At 42.7% G+C, this 19294-nt stretch overlaps 1 protein-coding gene and 1 pseudogene across 2 annotated transcripts in view; one reads left to right on the forward strand and one right to left on the reverse strand.

Annotated features, from left to right (window-relative positions):
- The window catches only part of PIBF1 (progesterone immunomodulatory binding factor 1), a 295171-nt gene that overhangs the window by 6914 nt on the left and 268963 nt on the right, over positions 1-19294 (reverse strand). For both annotated transcript variants that reach the window (XM_045287163.1, XM_045287164.1), the window contains exon 17: positions 14638-14811. In XM_045287163.1, the coding sequence (XP_045143098.1) occupies positions 14638-14811 (174 nt within the window). The remainder of the gene's footprint in view (positions 1-14637; positions 14812-19294) is intronic.
- The window catches only part of LOC105979415, a 40481-nt pseudogene continuing 37902 nt past the window's right edge, over positions 16716-19294 (forward strand).

A 19294-nucleotide genomic window follows, 5' to 3' on the forward strand; every position in this document is an offset into this window, starting at 1 on the left:
TTTTTTTGTTCTGGCTCAATTTAACCACATATGCCATCGTTATAAAGGAATAGGATAGAGTAATGAAAACCTTGGGTTTACTGGAGTGTTACAAGTACCCAAGTAAACTGTCCACATATTCCAGATTTAGAAAAAGCTCAGAAAGATGTAGCAGAAGCAAGTGACAAGATTAACTAAAAATCTACCAGAAGTAACTTGTTACATTATAATATGATTTTGGAGATAAATAACTGATAAGACAGGTATGTTTGTACCAGCGAGAAGCAGCCAACTAAAATATTCATACATAACTTGGAGATCCTAACACATTGGGAAAGCATGTTACAACAAGAAAGCACAGTGACTGATAAAGGCACACGTGATAAACCTGGTAGATACTTCTGAAATCTAGGGAAGGAGCTAGGGATTAGGATCGGTTAGTGGTTAACCAGCACCACTTCTCTCGGGAAAAGAATCACCATGTCTGCTACATGTAATTACTCTGCTGTCTGGAAAACACACAGGCCATCAATCCAATACACGAATCTCTGTGGGGCCCAATGTAGGTGAATCTAGGATAGAGTCTACTCAGCAGGGGAGACCTTCTTAGATTATTTAACCTTCTTTGTCTTGCTTCTAAATCAGAAATTGCTTATTTCAAGGTTAGTGTATGAGCTAAGTTACATCAGACAGAGACTGGAACTAGTAATCCTGACACTAGAAATTGAAAATGTATTCCTTTTAAAATGTGATTTTGTAGAGCCAGGTATCTTGAGGTCTGATCACACTTGAGTGAGATAAACCTAGTTTCATTATGAGAAGTAGAAAAGCTCAGTGAGATCAGGGCTTCTCAACCCCCTAAACCCCCCCTCCCCCCCAAAGTACCAAGAAACATCACAGTCCCCACTGTCAGCAGAGTTTGTGAATCCCAGTAGCCAGTAAGTCACAGAACCAAACTCACTGCCTTCAAGATGGTTCCAACTCACAGCAACTCGGCAGCACAGGGTAGAACTGCAACTGAGCAGTCCTGAGACTGTTACTCTTTACAGGAATAGAAAACCTTATCTCTCTCTCCAGGGCCACTGGTAGTAGCCATCTGCCAGCAGTGCAGTTAGCAGCCTGTGTTAGTCACATATCTATTGTCAATTTGAGACTTAAGAGTGCAGCGGTGGAGTTTGGCCTGTCAATCAGGTTGCAGCTTGATGACCTCATTTGGAGGCGCTAAGGAGATAAACAGCTCGCTGGAGGTGGGACACATGCTCACTCCCTGCGAGACATTTCCGTTGACAAGACACATGGAGTTATGCTAGAGCTCTGGAGCTGGAGATGCCATGTGGAGACCCTGCCAGCACTTAGATGCTTTTACCGCCACTGGATCCACAAGACCTTCCAACCCACTGGCCTGTGATCTTCCTGCATTCAGGGCATCATTGCATGTGTTTTGTGAGTCTGAAGAGGACTTTATAGATTGGTATCAGACATATGGGCTAATATTGGACTTACAGACTTGACCTGGAATTGGGCTGGGATGTTTTCTCAAGATTCAATTGCCCTTGTATATAAAACTCTTTCTTATACACTTGAGTATCTATGAATTTGTTTCTCTAGTCAACCCAGACTAACACACAGCCCAACACAACCATGAGGCCAGCCAAGCTCCTCTAATGCCAACAGCCTCTATCAATATTACTCTCTTCTATGTATGCAATGACATGACCAAGGCAGGGAGGTACATAACCTGGTGACAGAACTAGCTTAATGAGGCATTCTGTGTCACTTGTCTGAATGCAGTCGAGTAAACTCATGGGATTGGTATACTACAAATAACCACAAAGTTAATTGTTTAAATTAAAATGATTGAATTTCCCTCAGAATCAATAATAATGAGAAAGCCTTTTTATAAGCTCCCTATTTCCCTCACTTGTTCTTACATTCTGAGCCCTGGGCTTTTGGGAGACTGCAGTGTAGTCAGAGCCTTGCACTCATACTGAGTTTCCACATGGACTCAGCCTCAGCCGACCGCTGGCCAGCAACGTCAAATGCTTTGCCCTCAGCCAGAATGCGGCTGCCCTGGCAGGTCTGGGGAGGTGGGGCCAGTCTCATCTTCAGGAACTTGCCTGGGTGTGCCTCTAACAGTCATTGGGGTACAGCGCCACAGGTCATGAGTCATGCCAAGGTGGTCAGAGCACCCTGAACCATTCTTGTAAGCCTAGCCTGTCAATAGTGTGCTAATTCCAATGGCAGTCCCTTTCCTGCCTCTGTTGTCCCACATGTCAGTGAGGTTAACTGATCTGTCACCAATTGTGATTTTGTAGCAGTTCCTTTGTCCACATGTCCTATTTCAGTAGTCATGGCTGTGAATATTTGGGACACCGGTGTATCTGTATGCTGATGTGCTCTCTCATCTGGAAGATGTGTCTTTGTCCTGGGTCTGAATTCATAAAGGGGCTTCTATGAAAGAGATCTGAAGTTAGGGTGGCAGAGGATGCTGGGGTTTTGCCACTCTGCTGCACGTAGCAATGAGCCATCGGAAGCAGGAACAGAGCAACCCCATGGCCACCAAGAAAGAGAAGACACCTGCGGCCTGTGTGTGAGAGATCGCTGCCGGATCACGCAACAGAGGAGTCTCGCAGACTGTGAGGTGGAGTGGCCGGGCGACTACCTGGCTCTCAGAGGCAGAGGCCAAAGGATCAAGTGGCTGGGAGGCTGAGGACCAAGGATATGCCAGCTAGCATGACTGAGAAGAGACAGAAGGGGCCAAGTAACAGTATCCTTATGATTAGGTGACATGGCAGAGTCCCAAATGGGCCCCATAATGCTTAGTTTTGTCTGCTTGTTCCATGTGGCCACCGCACCGGATGATCAAAAGCAGCCGAGAAATAGAGTGCTAGCGGAGGGATGGTTGGCATCAGAATGGGGTAAAGAAGGAAGAAGGGGGAGGCATGTCTGATCTCCTTTGCGTAGCCAGAGGGGGTCAGACATGGCCCCCAATGCCACTTCTTCAGGGTCCTGTTTTCCTCTTTGACAGGTGAAAGTGTTAACGAGTGGTGAAATGTCTGCTGTCAGATATAGGCATATAGTACAAAATGAATGCAATGTAGCTGCAGAAAATACACGCTACCCATCCTATTCTTGAATCATGAAAGAAGTATAAGATAGGACATATTTTACGAATATAGTATTTTCTTTCTACTTGATTTTCTAACCTAACCTCATCTCTATCTGTCAAAATCGTAGCTGTTCTTCACGGCCAAGGCACTTTCCCACAGGCTTTCTTGGGGCTCCCAACATGTGTGTACATTCGCCCTTTGAATATTGTCTACTGCCACCCACTTGGGCCTCACACTGCTGTTAGTTGTTGACTTTCCCTGGATTTCAGTGCAGAGGTGCCTTTCAAGCTGATTCTGTGCTTTAGGACCAACTGTTTTATGACAACCAGAGCTTCTTGTGTGGAGATCTTAGACACTGGACATAAACTACACCCGTGTTAACTTTCCCCCCCTTCCAATGTCCATAAGTAGGTGAATAAACGGCTCAGAAGGCGTACCTAACCTCCTCTGTCTAGACAAGGGAGAAGGAGAATTGAACCCGCCACTCCCCACCAGCCCCAAACCTACTGCTACAAGGCCAAGGCCAGCGAAGCTCCCCCTCCATTTATCCTGTCCTGCTGTCGTGACACAAATCTTCCTCCCAGGACAGTCTTCCTATTCAAAATCAGTTGCAACGGCCACACCGAGCTCAGACCAGACTCACAGTTACAGGGGTTTGTTAGGGATGCTAAAGGTCACCACAAGCCGGGACCAGAACTTGAGCATTCCATCGTGGGTCCAGAGCAGCACCTCTCCTCAGCCAGCAGCCACGTCTCTCGAGTCCTCAGCCTCTCAGCCACATGGTCCCTTGGTAGCTGCCTCTGTAGGCCAGGAAGCCGTCCTCCTGCTCTCCCCAGTCTCAGTCTCCACGCGGCTCCTCCCTCCTGTCCCAGGGTCTTCTTGCCGCGGCCTCTCGTCTCAGCCTCGTTCCTCTGCTCTCTCCCATGGTCTCCACGCTGCCGTCTGGGGAGGCTTCTGGCTTCGACCTCTGCCTCTCTAGATGGAGATCTGGAACTTGTGCCACTGGTGGCTCTTCTTCCGGCATGGTATTAGGATTTCTCTGTTGCTGCTTTTGAGATCACTCATTCTTAGAGCCAGGGGGTGGTGACAAAACCTTCACAATCCTCTCTATCAGTGTTTCCAAACACCCGTGTTTGCATGGTCCCACCCAGTCATTTGGCAGGAGTTACAGAGATATGGATAGAAAAGCCACAGTAAGAAATTTCATTTCAAAAAAAAAAAAGAAATTTCATTTCACCACAGTAGTTTAAATTAGTTCTAGTGTCACATGATTCATCTCCCTCTCTTATATAAGGCCCAGCTCTGAACCTCATTGCAAACCCACTTCAACACCTGGTACACTTTATCTTCGTCTGTTCATTTTTACTATGTTCTTCATTCTAATTGCAGCCCAACATGCTTTCTTACTGTCATGAATACCGTCTCCTTACAGAAAGGACTAAATACAGAGGGTTCGAAGCTGCATTTTATTGTAGAATCTGTGTTTTAAGGAAGAGATTAAAAATTAGTGACCATGACGTGACTCCTCAGCTTAAAGGGCATTTTGGTTTTGGAGGAAGCTTCCCAAGCTGTCCTGGAAGGAAAAAGGTAAGGTGCTAGCGAGTGAGTACGTTCCTGCTGTTGGCTTCTGTTCTCTCGTGAATTGGTTTCAACTCACAGCGACCCTAAGTGCAACAGAACGGGAAACTGCCTGCTCCTCTGCCCTGGTCACAGTTGTTCTTATGTCTGAGCCACAGCCACCGCGTGAAGCCCTCCCCTTGAAAGCCGCCTTCTTCACCTTGCCAAGCATGACGGCCTTTCCCAGAGACAGGTTCCTCTGGACAACACAGCCAATGATATCCTTGTTTGTGCAGAATACCCTGGCTGTCCTTCCTCCAGGGCCGATTTCTTTGTTTTTCTGGAAGCTGACAATAGGTTAATGTTTTATGCCAATATCATACTTCAAATGCCTCAGTTCCCCCCACTTTTATTGTCCAGCTTTCACATGCATCCAAGGCCATGGCTTGAGTCAGGGATACCTTTGTCCTCAAAGCGACGTCTTTGCTCCTTGACACGTCCATGAAGTCTCCTGCAGCAGACCTGTCCGATGCAACACATCCTTCGACAGCCTACTGCTGTTCTCTTTTAAAATCATTGTATTGTGGGCTCATCCAACTCATCACAATCCATACACACATCAATTGTCAAGCACATTTGTACATTCGTTGCCCTCATCATTCTCGAAACATTTGCTCTCCACTTAAACCCCTGGCATCAGGTCTTCATTTGCCCCTCCCTCCCTGCTCCCCCCTCCCTCATGAACCCTTGATAATTTATAAATTATTATTTTGCCATATCTTTCCCTGTCCGATGTCTCCCTTCATCCACGTTTCTATTGTCCGTCCCCCAGGGGGAGGTCACATGTAGATCCCTCTTTCCAACCCACTCTCCCTCCACCCTCCCAGTATTGCCACTCTCACCAGTGGTCCTGAAGGGATCATCCATTCTGGATTCCCTGTGTTTCCAGTTCCTATCTGCACCAGTGTACATCCTATGGTTTAGCTGGATTTGTAAGGTAGAATTGGGATCATGATAAGGGGGGGGGGAGTATTTAGGAACTAGAGGCAAGTTGTATGTTTCATCGTTGCTATACTGCACCCTGACTGGCTCGTCTCTTCCCCGTCTACTGCTGCTTTTCATGAGCACTGACTGTAGATCCAAGTGAAAGAACTTCACTCTTTTCTACATTGAGCATTATGCTGTCAACTCGTTTAGCTGTGAGGATATTTGCTTTCCTGATACAGAACTGTAATCCACACAGAAAGCTGCAGTCTTTGATCTTCAACAGCAAGTGTTTCAAGCCCTCATTTTCTGTAAGCAAGGCGGTGTAGCATCTGTCTATCAGCAGTTGTCGGTACACCTGCTCCAATCCTGATGTTGCATTCTTCATACTGTCCATCTTCTCAGATTATTTGCTCAGCATACAGACTGACTAAGTAAAAGAAAAAGATAACAATACTGACACTCACCTTCCTTGGTTTTAAACTACGCATCTCTTTTTTCACATAGAAGAATGCTTCTTATTCTATTTACTGGTTCCACATGAGCATAATGAAGTGTTCTTGAATTTCTATTATATGCATTGTTATCCATAGTTTGTTATGATCCACACAAGTGAATGCCTTTGCATCGTTGCAGGGGGAGTGAATTATTTAATACGGCTCTTCTAACCAGTCTCTGTAACTCTCACCAAACGACCTTTTCCTGCATAGGGCTAGTGGGGAACAAGATTGGGAAAGCACTGATAGATTCCCCTGTGAGTAATTGTTAACAAGAGTCACAGATTGCCATGCTGCTTGGTAGACAATGAGCCCTCTCAGAAGTAGGGCTGGGGGCTGGGGTGGGAATCTCACTACTAGCAAGAGCCTGCAGTGGAGTGTTTGCTTTGGACCCTAAGACTCCTGGACAGTGAACTTCCTCCATTCACACAACAGTGTGACAGTAATAGAGGAGCAGCAATGAAACCAGGAGCCAGAGCATGGAACAGTGGTGCACTTAGCCCACAGAGGGCAGCAGGCTGGCTTGGCAGCAGAGTGCCAACCAGTTGTGACGTTCTATTGTGGGGTACCTCTGGGTACTTAATTCAGGGAGCTCTGACCCCAGAAGTTGAGCTTAATGCTGCAGGGTTGAAGCTGATAGCTGAACATTTCTCACCTGTGTGACAACCTGCTAACTTCATACTATCTCTGAATTCTGTGTGGTCACTACAATGAATTATAGAAGCTAGATTTAAAATAGAGTGTTGGGGGGGGATGAACAACGGAAAAGTGGGTGAGTGGGGATGGACGACGAGGTAAGATATGAAAAGAATAATTTATAACTTATCAAGAGTTCGTGAGGGAGGGCAGGGAGGGGATGGAGGAGGAAGAAATGGGGAGCTGATATCAGGGGCTCCAGTGGGAAGAGAACACTTTGAAAATGATGATGTCGGCATATGTGCAAATGTGTTAAGAGATGTAAGAGCCCCCAATAAACGCATGTAAAACAAAAGTAACATAGAGTGTTATGTGAGACAGGACACAATCGTCAATAAAATACATGTAAATTCCTTTTTGGTATTCTGTGCTTTCAGCCAAGACCCATCTGACATCAGCAATGATACTTCTTGTAAAATGGCCTCTTCTGAATCTAGTTTGAATTTCCAGCAGCTCTCTGTTGATGTAACTGCTACTATCATTTTTGAATTATTTTAAGCCAAAATTTACTTGAATGTTGTATTTGGGATCGTGGTCAATAATTTCTGCACTGTTGGGTCACAAACATGGACGGACCTCTTCCAGGTGGCCGGTCGGGCGCTATCTTCCCAATTCCTTGGCATAGAGTACTGAGTGCTTCCAATGCTGCATCTGTTTGCTGAAACATTTCAATTGGCATTCTTATTTATTTATTTATTTATTTAATCACTTTATTGGGAGCTCTTACTGATATCACAACATTCCATAATTCCATCAGATCAAGAAGTATTATTGTACAATTGCTACCACCATCAGTTTCAAAACATTTTCTTTCTTCTTAAACTCCTTGATATCAGCTCCCCTTTATCCCCTCCCTCCCCTCCCAACCCTTTTGTTTGTTTGTTTGTTTATTTATTTATTGCCACATCTTACCCCATCCAACTTATCTGTTTATGCACAATTCTGTTGTTTGTTCCCCTTGAGTGGGGTTATACAGTCATCAGTGCTGTCAGCTGCTCCCCTGCCTGCTCTGTCGGTATGCTGTACATTCCTGAGCCTTGGTTCTCACTAATCCCTTAGTGCACGCAGCTTGGACTTCTTTGTTCATACTGTTGGTTCTAGACCATGTGTCCTCAGAAACCTGAAGTAGCTGAAGATGAACGAATTCTGTCTGCATAGTGACTCTGAGTTTCTTCCACTGTCTTTGGATGTTTCTGGCACTGTGTAATATTTTACTCACAGAATTCTTCAATATTGCAACTCAAGGCTTGGATTTTTGCTTCAGTTCTTTCAGCTTGAGAAATGCTGCACATGTTCTTCCTTTTGGGTTGTATACTTTTGTACATTTTTGTACATTCATTACAGTACTTAACATCGTCTGCTTGAGCTTCTTCAGGAAATCTCTGTTCAGCTCTTTGACTTCATCATTTCTTCCACTTGATTTACCTACACTATGTTCAAGGGCACATTTCAGAGTCTCTTTGGACAAACATTCAGATCATTTCTTTCTTTCCTACATTTTTAATGACCTTTTGCTTTCTTCATACATGGTCTTCTTGCTGTCAACTCACAGCTCATCAGTTATTAGTGTTTACTGCATTGGCGTTTTTCTGGATGACTCTCTTTAAATTCAGGTATAGTGTGGTAGTTACATAATCTGGTGTCAATTTGGGACTTGAGAGGATTAAGAGTGAAGGGGTGGAGTGTAGTCTTTCAATTGGATCACAGTCAATGAGGCCTCTGTGGGCTTTGCCTTCCCCTGAGGATTCTGGGAAAACTCTGGTATTTCTTCCTTGGAAGAGGAAGAGACTCTCTCTCACTACTTCACTTCCTTGGAGACACTGCAGCTGACAAGACACATGGAACTATGTTAGTGCCCTGAGCTGGAGAAACCACATGAACCTACCCTGATGCAACCAGACCTCTGAAGCCGGAGAAGCCATGTAGAGACCCCTGCCAGCGCTGAGAAGATTACGCCACTGAATGCAAAGACTTTCTACCCACTGGCCTGTGACCATCCTGCATTTGGTGTTTTGTGAGCCTGAAGAGGACTTTATAGATTGGTATCGGACAAATGGACTAACATCGGACTTATGGGCTTGGACTGGACTGGGTTGCTATGCTTCCTTTATATAAACCTCTCTCTTACACACATATGAGTTTCTATGGATTTGTTTCTCTAGTCTACCCGACTGACACGGATGGTATACTCAAGGTGGTCTTTTGGGTTCTCATGGACTTGTTTTCATTTCAGCTTCAAGCTGACCTTGCCTGTGAACAGACAGTTGGGCTGTTGGTCTGGCTTTGGCTTCTGAGTTTCTCCAGGGTCTCTTCCTACAGATGTAGTCCATTGGACTCCTGTGTTTTCCATCTGATAAGAGGCTTAATATGCTTCCCTCGGTGTTGTTGAAAAACTGCAATGAAGACATCATTGGTCTTACAAAATCCTACCATGCAATTTCCAGCTTTGTTTCTATCAAAGCCACATTTTCCAACTACGGATCCTTCTTTGTCGCTTTCAACTTTCAAATTCTAAATGCCAACAATTATCAATGAGTCTTGATTGCATGCTAAGTAAAATGGCATAGGGGCTCATATCTAACCTCCCTTGGGTACACAAGAGGGAGGTTTCAACTCCTCCTCAGTCCAAGGCACACATACTGCCACGGGGCAGAGGCCAGACACGCCTCCACCCTCAATGTTTCTGTTACCCTACTCTGATAACATTTGATCAGTAAATAATAAGGATATAGTCATTGGTCCACATCAACACCTCTCCTCCTCTGCCTCTCAACCACGTAGATCCTTGACATCTGCCTTGGCGGGCCAGGAGGCCAGCCTGCTGCTCTGCCTCACCACTCAGAGTCTCTGTGTTGCTACTCTGTTCGGTCCCATGGTCTCCTTGCCTGGGCCTCTGGTCTCTGCCTGGCTCCATGGTTCTTTCATATGGTCTCAGTGCTGCACCCTCTGGTACTTTTTGGATCAGCCTCCCCAACTTCAGGCACAGCTTTCCAATGTGCTCCAATGATGGCTCTCCTCCCTTAATGGGTCCGGGATTTCACTCTCTCAGAGGGATAACTCTGATGGAGGTGATGTTGTCTTTCAGGAGACCATACATAGCCCACACAGAAACAAAGGGTGGTGGCCCAATAATCCCTCTAGTAAGGTAGAGACTCACAATACATGCCACCTTAATCTTGTCCACTAGCATTAACACAGAACGCCCTCCAAAATGGGATTATATATAACAATAGGCATAGAGGCTAGAATTTAGAATACATTGCATGAGCGATTATGGCTAGAATATATAAAGACTACATCTGTACTGCAGAGCAGTCATATAATCTCAAAGCATATAAAGTAAAACGTCCCAATTTCTCTTCCTCCCCTGCACCGTAGCTCTGCTGTTGTTGTTCGGTGTTCTGAGTGAGAGGGACCTTAGGAACAGATGAAACACTGCCCGGTCCTGCACCATCTTCACAATGATTGTTTTTGAATCCATTGTTGCAGCTATTGTGTCAATCCATCTTGTTGAGGGCCTTCCTCTTTTTCACAGCCCCTCTACTTTTTCATAGCAGGATGTCCTTCTCCAGGGACTGGTCTCTCCTGATGATATGTCAAAAGTATGGAAGAGGAAGTCTTGCCATCACTGCCTGTCAGGAGCACACTGGCTGTATGTCTTCCCAGACAGAGTTGTTTTTCCTTATAGCAGTCCATGGTACCTTCAATATTCTTCTCCAGCACCACAATTCACATACATCGATTCTTCTTTGGTCTTCCTTATTCAATGTCGAACTTTCACCTGCATATGAAGCAATAGAAAATACCCTGGCATGGGTCAGGTGCACCTTAGTCCTCAGAGTAACATCCTAGTTTTCCAATACTCTAACGAGGTCCTGAGCAGCAAATTTACAGAATGCTATAAGTCCTTTGATCTCTTGACTGCTGCTTCCATGAGCACTGATTGTGTTACCAAGCAAGACAAAATCCTTGACAACTTCAACCTTTTCTCTGTTTATTATGATGTTTCCTGTGGTCCAGTTGTGAGGAGTTTGGTCTTCTTTTCATTGAGTTGTAATCTGTATCGAAGGTTGAAACCCATGATTTTCATTGGTGAATGCTTCAGGTGCTCCCCGCTTTCAGCAAGCAAGATTGTGTCATCTGCATATTACAGGTTGTTAATAAGCTTTCCTCCTAGGATAGCTATACTCCTACCTTATTAGCCATTTACCAGTAGTCTTTTGTGTGTTTATTCACATTTTTGATGCATATATAAACATGTATCTATATATTCATCAACCACCCATCTTTGAATTTTTTTATCAGGGGGTAAAAAAACCTACAAATAACTTCAACCAAAGAACTTGGAGGCTATTTTCATTTTAGCTATGAAACTATAAGATTATGTGATGATTACACTTTCTCTTTAAATATTTCCATCATAAAATCCTTATGAAAAAGATAAGATCAGAGAAAATATTAAAAAATACATGGTTATGGAGAATTGAAAATGCTGAAAAGAGTAACCATAGACAATGGCAATGTATATTCTAAGAGTCATAGAATGTTAGTATAAAAGCAGTAAAAAATCCATTCCTATAACCTTCCTTCCCATTTTATAGAAAGAAAAGGCTCAAGGTGTTTCAACAACTAATCCCAGGTACCCAGCCAGTTTACATGACTAGTTCTGCACTAGCACAAAGCCTTGATTTGTGTGATTTTCAGCACTAAACATCCAAACAAGCCAAAAGCAAAATCATTTCCTTGGAACTGATTTTATGGAGTCTTCCAGTCCCATGGCAACCCCGTGTACTACAGAATAGAATAGCCCGTGAGAGGCTCCTGCTGTAATCATGATGGAGGCAGATCACCAGGCCTTTGTTCTGCAGCACTTCTGGGTGAATCAGCAGTCAGGCACAAACCGTTTACATCCACCCAGGCATAGTATTACCTTTCAGTTTTCATTAGTACACAACTGATCTTATACCTTTAGGACAATTTTTCTCCAAATTATAAAAGATACAAAGCTTATTGTAGGAAAAAGAGAGAGAAAGAGAGAGAGAATTCCGATGAGCAAAAAGGAGGAAGACAAATTCTACTCAATTAATACTTTACATTTTGAATCTTAATTTTATTCTCTAAATAACCTTATCTTAAGTAGAAGCTTAGATAGATACGCAGGCTTGGTTAGGCAAAAGGTATAGGAAAGAAAGAGGGAGTACATCCACAAATATGTATGGTTTGACATGATATTTACATACCTGTATTTACTTTTGCTGCACATACATGTCCATGGATGTGGGTGAGGATGCAGGGAGCCGAATTAGGAGAACTTGTTAGACATCCCCCAATACCTCAAGGGCATGAGTTGCTGGGCCTGATACTATGGCCAGTGGGGAGAGCACAGTTTATGAAGACAATGCTCTACAACCTACTTTGGTGAGTAATGACTTGGATCTTAAAAGCTCATAGCAACCATCTAAGGTGCACTCATTGGTCTTGCCCCATCGGGAAGAAGGGAGAATGAAGAAAATGGAAAGACAAGGAGTGGAGGGAGGGTGGTTGGAAAGGGGGAACTGATTACAAGGATCTACATGTGGCCTCCTCCCTGGGGGACGGACAACAGAAAAGTGAGTGAAGGGAGATGTCAGACTGTGTAAGATATGACAAAATAATAATAATTTACAAATTATCAAGGGTTCACGAGGGAGGGGGAGCGAGGAGGGAGGGGGAAAATGAGTGGAGAGCAAATGTTTTAAGAATGATGAGGGCAACGAATGCACAAATGTGCTTTACATCATTGATGTATGTATGGATTGTGATAGGAGTTGTATGAGCTCCCAATAAAATGATTGAAAAAAAAAGGAAAGACAAGGAAACATTTTGTCCAGTGGACTAATGGACCATGGAAACATCAGTCTCCATGACCCTGAGGTCAGAAGAACTAGATGGTACCAGGCTACTACTGCCACCTGGTCTGAAGAGAGATTACACTAGCAGTTCCTGGATAAAGTGAAAGAAAAAGGTGGACCCAAACACAAATCATAAAAGAGAACAGGTTTATTGGATAGAGACTGATGGAACCCCCAAGACTAGAGCCATTCTTAGTTATCCTGCTGGTCTGCAACTGAACTCACAGCCACGTTAGAATACGGGACCGTTAAGGTCCAAAGGGCAACATGTACTCCAGGACAGAGCACCGAGGGTCAGGAAAGGAGGAGGGGTGGAAACAGGAAACACAGGAGGAAACACTGGAGGAAGTGGGATAAGGGACGGCACAGGGAAGGGATTGCAGTGGATGAACTGAAGCAGAAGATCCAGGAACTACTGACGGTAAAACTGAGATCTGCTCTGTGAACCTTCACCCGATTCCTAATAAAAAGTGTAAAACAACAAAACAATCAACAAACCAAAGCCATGATAGCTGCAAAGTTCATTAAGCGAAATATGTCTATAGGTAGAGGGTACACAGAAACACGTCTGAAGACCAAGGGCCCCGCGAAAGTTAAAGTGAGGAGGAAGTGGAAACTCTGTGTAAGCAGAAACCGGGGGAGAAACATATATACAGAGAGAAGCTGATGGAGCTGTAGACGGAAAGATGCACGCATGCTGCAGCTGAAGTCCCTAGAGCTGCCTTTACCCACGTGGCTCAGTCTATGCTTCCTGATTCTCCACTCTGTCAGTTCTGCCACATGTAGTCTTACAATAGCGATTCCTTACTTGATTTAGATGGTAACTACTATTGAGAAAACAAAAAGAAGGGCTTGAATTATATATGTATAATCACTAAGAAATCATTTGAATCCCACTGATCTTGAGAGGCATTATCTGAATGTATCATGAAATGGTTGAGATCAGAAGTTCCCACGCTTGACCAGTTATTATAACCATCTAGGGAGTGAGCAAAATCAGATTCTGGGTACTCACTGAATCAGAATATCTTAGAGGAAATCTTTCTAGTTTTGAGTCTATATGTTCAGAAGGTAAAAATCAGGCCTTTTATTTCTGGGAAATGAAAGCATTGTTGGGAAACCATGTTGAAAAAAGAGTAAAGTGTTTAATAACGTTACTCCTCTTTTGATTCTGTAGCCTTTTGATTCCTATTTTTACTACTTGTTAAAAGATATAACTTTCAACATTGCATAATCTATTTTCTCTACCTATAATTCAAAAATTTCTAGTTGCTTTGCCTACTTTCTTTACTTTTTTTTTTAAAGATCATTTTGTTGGGTGCTCTTACAGCTTTTACAACAATCCATACATCAATTTTATTAAGCATATTTGTACATATGTTGCCATCATTATTTTCTAAACATTTACTTTCTATTTGAGCCCTTGGTATCAGCTCCTCTTTTTTCCCACCCTCCCCTCCTTTGTCTACTTTCTGTGCACAATAGTTTTAGTCTATTTTCATATGACTGGTTTCACAGCTTATGAAGAAACTGCTAGAGCAAAATATACTATCTTACAAAAAAGAGATGAGTGATACTTTGCATCTCTCTTATTCTTATGTAAATTTTAAAACTATACAACAAAGTGGCTTTCTGATTTCCTATAATTAGTCCCTGCAGACTCGGGGGAAGTAAACTCTAGATTAGGGTAATTTCTGGAAAAGTCTTGTATTGTTAATTGAAAATATTAGGCTCAAATATAGGCTGTCAGACAGTTATTAAAAATATTAGGAAAATGGCTTAATATAGATAATTTTTCAATGTCCCCTCACAATCTTATGAGAATTTGCTTGAAAACAAAATGAGCCAAATGAATTTAGGAGATTTAAGGAAACCATATTTCATGAAAAGGAAAGAGATTACAATGAACTTCATTGTACTTACAAAGAGTGTTGGTCTGGGGGTAAACACACTGTCTTCCTGGTCTCTAGACACATCCAAAGCTTTTGATTTCTGGTTTTCTGCCACATTTTTCGAATCCTCCTTAGTAAGGAGTAAGCTGCTCTCAGGGTGCTTACTGCGCATATTGATGAGCACCTGCTTCATTGCTGCCAATTCCTGTCGGTATAAGAAGAGGGCAAACATGATATTCAGTAAGCAAAAGGATATAGAGAGACATTAAAACATTAATTTTCATTCTTGAAGTTGAGACACAGTTAAAGCAATCAGCACACAGACAACAGTTGTGACAATGACAATATACCCACGCACAGTAGTGATGCTCATAAATTTTGTGATCATTAATTGTATTTTACTATGTGATCCACATAACATTACATAATCCAGTGATTCCCAGATGATCAGGTTTGCACACGGGGATCGCCTGATGCCTGAGTCCCATTGCCAGAACCTGGTTTGCAGTAGGGCCTGGGCCTGGGGGCTGTTCACAGCACCTCCGGTGACTCCACTGGACAGAGGAGCTTGAAAACCACTATGAGTTGTCTACCCGATTGCTGCGAAGATTATTTCAAGCACTCACCTTTTCTCTTTTTCGTGGACTGTTTTTTTTCCCCCTTATGGAGTCTTATGAAAAGATGATAAAGGGTTCAAAGATCCCCCCTAACCCCGATACCTCAAACAATAAGCTTAATACACAAGAGAGATTTTTAAAGTTCATGGAAAAAATAGAATGAAAATATACTGGAAAAGGAGAGAAAATGTTTTGAGAAATGATGTACAAATACGCTTTACACAATTGATGTGTGTATGGATTGGGATAACAGTTGTATGAGCCCCTAATAAAATGTTTAAAAAAAAAATACTGGAATTACTCTATATATCTTTTGAAGTCCATTTATAGTTTCAGGATTCTGTTATCCACTATATTCTCTTATCCCTTTTACAAATGATCATTGGAGCTGATTTTATCAATTGCCTTTTGGAGAAAGAATTTAGCTGAGTGTTGTGAGGAATTCAGATAGAAACTCACCCTTTCCCTATTTTCCAAGTCTATCTTGTCTTATTACTGTTCTCCATAGTTAAACCTTCAGCACCCAATGCTATGATGTGGTTGTTTATGATTAACTACTAAACAGATTCAATTAAGCACAAATAAATGGAGAGATGATAGACTAAACTGTCCTTTGCTTATTTAGATGAGGGACAGGCAGTGTTGGAGGCACTGCTGTTTTTACCTCCTCTTACTTTATTTTATCCTTACGCCAAGAGACAAAAGCTATGGCTGATAGATGTTCTTCTCCCATCTACTAATCTGTTTTTAGACAGTACAGCAAGTTCCTACAAGCCCTTCTTTTCTGGCTGTCATTAGTTCTATTTAGAACTATCTAGGCTGAGTGGGTATTTAAAAACAGAGCTGCTGAGTTTAAGCCACATAGCCTTAATAGATCTTAGGGAGAGGAGAGGAGCTGGAAGAATGTTGCCTGAATCCTCACTCACTCTTTCTCTTCACCGCGGCTGGCTTGGTCAGTGTATATGACAACGTAGATGTGCACCATTAGATACCACCAATCAGATATTTATTGAACCTTTTGGGGGTGCTTTTTACTTTCAAGATTATGCTATTCCAATTACATGCTCCCTTAGAACATCAACAGTGATTTAATGTTTAACACATCTGGTGGATTTCGGCTACAACCTAGGGAAAGGGGAGATGGCGTTTCCTAGTCTGTGGAAAGAACAACCCTATCTGAAAGAACATCTTTCTATTAGCCATAACTTTTGTCTCTTGGCATGAAGATAAAATAATAGGAAAAAGTGATTCTATGATAGCCTACAGCTAAGTAAAATAAAGGAGCGTTTAGTTTGTCACACCTGCTGGGGGCAGGGTCGAGGGGAAGGGAATGAGGGGAGAGCAAAGGAAGGAATTGAGGGTGCAGTAGGCAAAGATCGTTGGCCCCTGACTGCCCTAGATGAGCTCATAATGTGGTTTCTATTTGGCTTCCCCCTGTTGCAGGTCGTGGAGCAGTTACAGGAAGCAGGTAACTGCTGACATGAGTCCGAAAATGGCTAAGAAAATTCCACATGGCTTTGCCTTCCTCAGATTGTCCCAAACTGGAGGGTTGTCACAGCACTCCTTTGTTCACCTGCCGGGATCCACGGTGTCTGACATCTACCTAAAGAACACTCGAAACGTGTTGAACAGTGTCCCGAGAATTCATGTCCACTCGGAAATTAAGAATGTGACAATCTTTGCAGATGTGGGCCCTAAATCCACTAACTGGTGTTCTTGTAAGAGGCGGTTAAAAATCAGCAGAAGATGGCCCCTTGAATAGGTAGACGGAGGGAAGTAGGCTGCCCAAGCCAAGGGCTGCCCGGGGCTCAGAAAAGCTGGACGTGTCCAGGAAGGCCTAGAGTTCTCAAAGGGAAAGCAGCATTGCTTACGTCTTGATTTGAACCTCTAGACACCAGAAACCTGAAAGAATACACTTCTATTGTGTGAGACACTTTGCTAAGGCAGCTGTAGGAAATGAATATAATAAATGGCATAACATTGTATAAAATTCCTACTAGAATAACACAGCTAGAATACCACAATCACATTTAGAACAAATTCCTTCAGTCACGTTTAATTGAATGATGATCTCTTTTACAGCAACGGTAAATGAGAACTAGGAAAATAACATCATAACATCAAATAGTATCAATAAGATCAAGATATTCTGATCACACAGAAAACCAAGCACATGAAGTAGAAATATCTTAGTACTTGGCTAGAAGCTAAAGACATGACTATTTCTGACTCTGTACTAATTATGTAAGTTTAGGCCAACCTACTCTGGTTCAGAGTTTCAATTTCATAACTGATAAAAGGTGTACTTGTGTAAGTGACAGACTGCTAACCTCAAGGTTGGCAGTTCAAACACACCAGCTTCTCTGTGGGCGAAAGATGAAGCTATCTGCCCCGTAGGGATTTACATAAAGAATGATGTGGATGGACGCTCCCCAGGGGTGGTGGTGGTGAGACAGGGAGCGAGAGCGAAGGTGGAGAATTGTTTAGAGCATGCACAGAGCCCCTGGCAACATTTTACCTTCTGGAATTTATTTCCCCGAGTCCCTTGCTACTGGGAGGAAAGTTCTTGAAAATCTCATGTGATCGGGAACCTTTAAAAAAGTTCAATGAGCATGCTGGGGGCAAGAAATATTGAGTCTGGTCATGCTGGCTGGGTTGTTTTCTTCCTCCTAGGAGTTTCTAACTAAAACTCTTTTATGAAGAAGAAGGGAAAAAGATTGACAAGATGGCAGTGCTTTTGTTTTTTTGGGTGGGTTGGTGGGGAGGGTTATGCTTTTTGGATTTTTTCCAGTGTGCTAAGAATTTTTAATTTGTGTAGTTCGACAGTTAAGAGCCCTGGTGATTTTGTGGATTACACTTTGGGCTGCTAACCACAAGGTCAGCAGTTCGAACTCACCAGCCACTCTGTGAGAGGAAGGAAGAGGAGGCTTTCTGACCCTGTAGAGAGTTACAGTCTTGGAAACCCACACAGGCAGTTCTACCCCACCCCAAGGGTCACTATGAGTCAGGATTGACCCGAGGGAAGTAAGGATGGTTTTGGATTTTCCATACATAAGCTGGGCATCTTAACATATATTTAAGGCTATTTTATTTTCTGGGAATACGCTGGGTTTATTTTCTGGGCTATTAGCCATCTTATTAATTTCTAGGAGCTCTTTATATATTAGAAAAGTTAGCCTTTCAAAATATGGGGGCTTAATTGTTTTCCCAATTTATCTCCATCTTTTAAAAAATGCTTTTTGTTTTGAAATACACAACTGATTTTTTTTTGGGGGGGGGAACTGAATGTATCAATCATTTCTTTCTTTTTTTTTTTTCCACATACGATGACTTTATTTATAGGAAATATCCAGAACAGGCAAACCCGTAGAGACAGACTGTGATAGACTAAGACTGGGTGGCATACCATAGGTAAAGGGCCAACTTCACATTTAATGAGAATGTTCTACATACGGATCGTGGTGATGGTTGCACAACTCAATATACTGGAAGACATTGCATTATATACTTCTTTAAAAAAAATCATTTTATTGGGGCTCATACAATTCATCACAATACATACATCAATTGTGGAAAGCACACTTATACATTTGTTGCCCTCATCATTCTCAAAATTTGCTTTCCTCTTGGGTTCCTGGAATTAGCTCATTTTCCTTTTTTCTTTAATGGTGTCATTTATGGTCTCTATATTTTCTTCTCCCATCTTCCCTCAAGTTGCTTCCAGGGTTTCTTTTTTAGACACTTAAATCTTTGATCTGTTTGACACTTTGCCTGGTTTATGGTGAGAGGTACCCCACCGACCCCAGATGGCTATCAGCTAGTAACATACCCTGTATATAAAAAAAACAAAACATTTTCCCTTCACCGATCTGAGACGCTATCCTTACCCTAAAGTCAGCTTGCCTAAGTACACGGTCAATTTCTGGAATTTTAAACTCTGTTCCAATGGTCTTTATGCAAATACCAACATCAAACTCCTTTAGAGTTGAATGATGAAATATTTCCCTGACTATATTCCTGGGGATTAGAGTAGGATTATGCTGAATTTTAAAGAAAGAGAGAGAGGAAGGG

Source organism: Echinops telfairi, unplaced genomic scaffold (assembly GCF_000313985.2).
Source record: "Echinops telfairi isolate 266 unplaced genomic scaffold, ASM31398v2 ScPeMD7_11;HRSCAF=52, whole genome shotgun sequence".
Lineage (NCBI taxonomy): Eukaryota > Metazoa > Chordata > Mammalia > Afrosoricida > Tenrecidae > Echinops > Echinops telfairi.